The 3,125-nt window shown below is 14.0% G+C and overlaps 1 protein-coding gene across 1 annotated transcript; it reads right to left on the bottom strand.

The window, feature by feature from the left end:
- Positions 1–2,582: 2,582 nt before the first annotated feature.
- On the bottom strand, positions 2,583–2,909 carry TrAtP1_008028 (uncharacterized protein; the record flags this gene model as incomplete). The annotated part of the gene is made up of 1 exon (XM_066113759.1): positions 2,583–2,909. One exon carries the CDS (start codon positions 2,907–2,909, stop codon positions 2,583–2,585), a length of 327 nt encoding a protein of 108 aa, XP_065969847.1.
- Positions 2,910–3,125: the final 216 nt, after the last annotated feature.

The following is a 3,125-nucleotide window of genomic DNA, read 5'->3' as shown; positions in this document are numbered from 1 at the left end:
ACCTTAACTTTCTTAATTAAAAAATACTTATAAAAGAAATTCCTTAGCTTATTTTAGCTAATTAAGTATATATTACTTTATTAGTTATAAGTTTAAGTACTAGCTTAGTTATTTTATTATATTAATTTACTAAAAGTATAAACTTAGTTTATTAATAATATATTAAGGCACCTACTAAATATATAAGATCCTATGCATTTATTTTACACAAGTCCTATATAAATTACCTAAGCAGCTCAATAAAGTAATATACAATTATAAAACTTATAATTAAAGTTATTGCAAAAGGAGGGTATCTTTTATATTTTTTACTAATTTAAATACTTTTACTAATTTAAATACTCCTGCTAGTTTAAATACTCTTGTAAGCTTTTTCCTTTTAATTTGTGTTGTATATATTAGCTGCTCCTTAGCGCTTATATATATTACCCCTTAAGGTTAAATCTCTTCCTTTTCTTTTTCTTTTTCTTTTTTCCTTAACCTTTTTCTTTTTATTCTATTATCTTTTAAAAGTAAGCTTAGTAGTAATACTAGTAGAAAATAACTATTTTTACTAAATAGTTAATTTAAAATATTTTACTACTAATACTATTACCTTTTTTCTTTTAATAATAATAACTTTTTATATATTAGGGTTTCTTTTTAATTAATACTAACCTTTTTATTATTAAGGTCTTTAATATTATTACTTTTTTTATTTATAATTTTTAATTAACTTAAATTTATTACTTATATATATTAGTAATTATAAATATTTACTTTTAATTTTTTATAAGTTTTTATAACTTTAATAACTTTCTTTAATTTAATAAATTTATTAAATTTTTTTTTTAATTAGCCTTAAGCTAAAGCTTTTATAAGTATATTATTATAATAAAATACTTATATTTTTTACTTACTTTAGTATTTAATTTAATATTATTAATAATAAAAAAAATTTATATTTTTTATAAATATATATAAAAAGCTACTTAAATATTAAATAAATTATAATTTATATTTTTTAATATTAGTAAAATAAAGTTTTTATTTTTTTATATTAATAATTTTTAATATAAATATAATTATTTATAATATTATAAAAATAATAATAATAATATTAATAAAAAAATATATTAACTTAAGTTACTTATTAAAACTAATAATAATATAAATTTATATAATAAAACTTTATATATAGTTTTTTAATATTATTATAAATTAATTAACTAGTTTATTAATTAATAATATTTATTTTAAACTTAAGAAAAAATTAAAATTATAATTATAATAACTTATATATTATTATTTACTTTTTATATTAATTTATTTATATAAAAATTTCTTTATTAGTAATTATTTTTTTTAATTTATTTTTAAATATATATTATATTTTATTTTTAGCTTTTTATTAAATTATTTTTAAGTTATTTTATTATAATTACTTTTACTTATTTATTTTCTTTATTAAACTAATTTATATATATTATTTTTTTTTCTTAATTTAATTTTTTTATAAATATAAAATTATATAATATTTACTTATTTACTTATAATTTAAATATTAATTATATATTACTTTTAAATATTATAATAGTAATTTTATAGCTTTATAATATAATTAATTTATTTTAATACTTTTAATAAGTTAATTATTATATTAAACTTTTCTTAAAGTTATATATTATTAATATATAGCTTTAGGAGAATTAAATTATAACTTTTACTTTTATATTTAATTTATTACTTTTATTAGCTTTATTAACTTAATTAGCTTAATTAAAGTTATTTTTATTTTTATTATTAATATTATTTATATTAATTATATTTATATTATAATAATTAAATTTAAAAGCTTTTTATATTTTAGTAAATATATTTTTAATAATTTAATATACTTAGTTTATTAATATTTAATATATTTAAATATTATTTTCTTTTATTTTTTAATATATTTAAATATATTTAACTTTTATTATATACTTAATTAAGGAATTTTAAACTTTTTAATTAGTTTTAAATTTTTAATTATATTAGGCTTAATTAAAATAAACTAGTTTTTTAAGGTACTAAAGATATTAATATAAATAAAAGTATAATAATTAAAAAACTTAATTTTATATTTATAAAATTTATAACTAATAAATATAAGGTAAATTAAAAAATTATATAAATAACTTAATATAAGTAGCTAAAGAATAATTTTTTTTATAAAAAATATTATTATTCTTTAATTTTATATAATATTTTATATAAATTTTAATTATATATACTTAAGTAAAAGTTATTTAAAAGCTTAATTAGTAAATTAATTTATTACTTAAATTAATTTACTTATAGCTTTAATAATTAATTAAGTAATATTTATTTTATAGCTTATTATACTTTAAAAAAATTTAATATTAATTTTTTAAAATAAAATTTAAATAATAAATAAATACCTTTAATATAAAATATAATTATATAATTAAAGTATATATATTAATTAATTTAAGCTTTAATAAGCTTTTTTTTATATAATTTAAGTTATATTATTTTAATATAAGTAATTTCTTTTATATAATATAAAATATATTACTATTTATATAATATAAAATATATTATTATTTAAATTTTATAATATATTTATTAAATTCTTTTATAGTTAGGACACAAAAAATTCCGATATGCGGATCATTCTCTGAGCCATTGTGAACTTTGTCACCAAGATCGCCCAGCCACGCCTTGAGTCCGCTGCTATACGTCTTCTTGACCAGATCGCGATCAGTCACAACACTCGCCTGGCCTGCGACGGAAGCCCACTCGCCGGAGCTGTTGATAAAAGACACATTCACATGGGGATCGTTGGATAGGTCGTTGGTCTTGCCGGACTTGGTGTTTGTGTGGAAGAGAAGATCGATGCCACCGGATTCCGTTCCAGCCAAGCCCATATAGCGCAAGACCAGATTTATAAAATAAATTTTAATTTTTAAAGTTTATTTTTTTTATTATTATTATATTTTTTAATATAAAAGTAATTTAATACTTTTATAATATAAAAGCTAGTTAATAATACCTTAAAATTACTTTATTAATATATTAAATATAAAATAATAATTATATTAATAAAAATATTATTTTAATAATATTTATAAAAGTAATATAAT

The sequence above is a fragment of the Trichoderma atroviride genome, chromosome 4 (genome assembly GCF_020647795.1).
Source record: "Trichoderma atroviride chromosome 4, complete sequence".
Taxonomy (NCBI): Eukaryota; Fungi; Ascomycota; class Sordariomycetes; order Hypocreales; family Hypocreaceae; genus Trichoderma; species Trichoderma atroviride.
The sequence above is the reverse complement of the archived record's forward strand: the minus strand, read 5'-3'. Positions and strand labels throughout refer to the sequence as shown.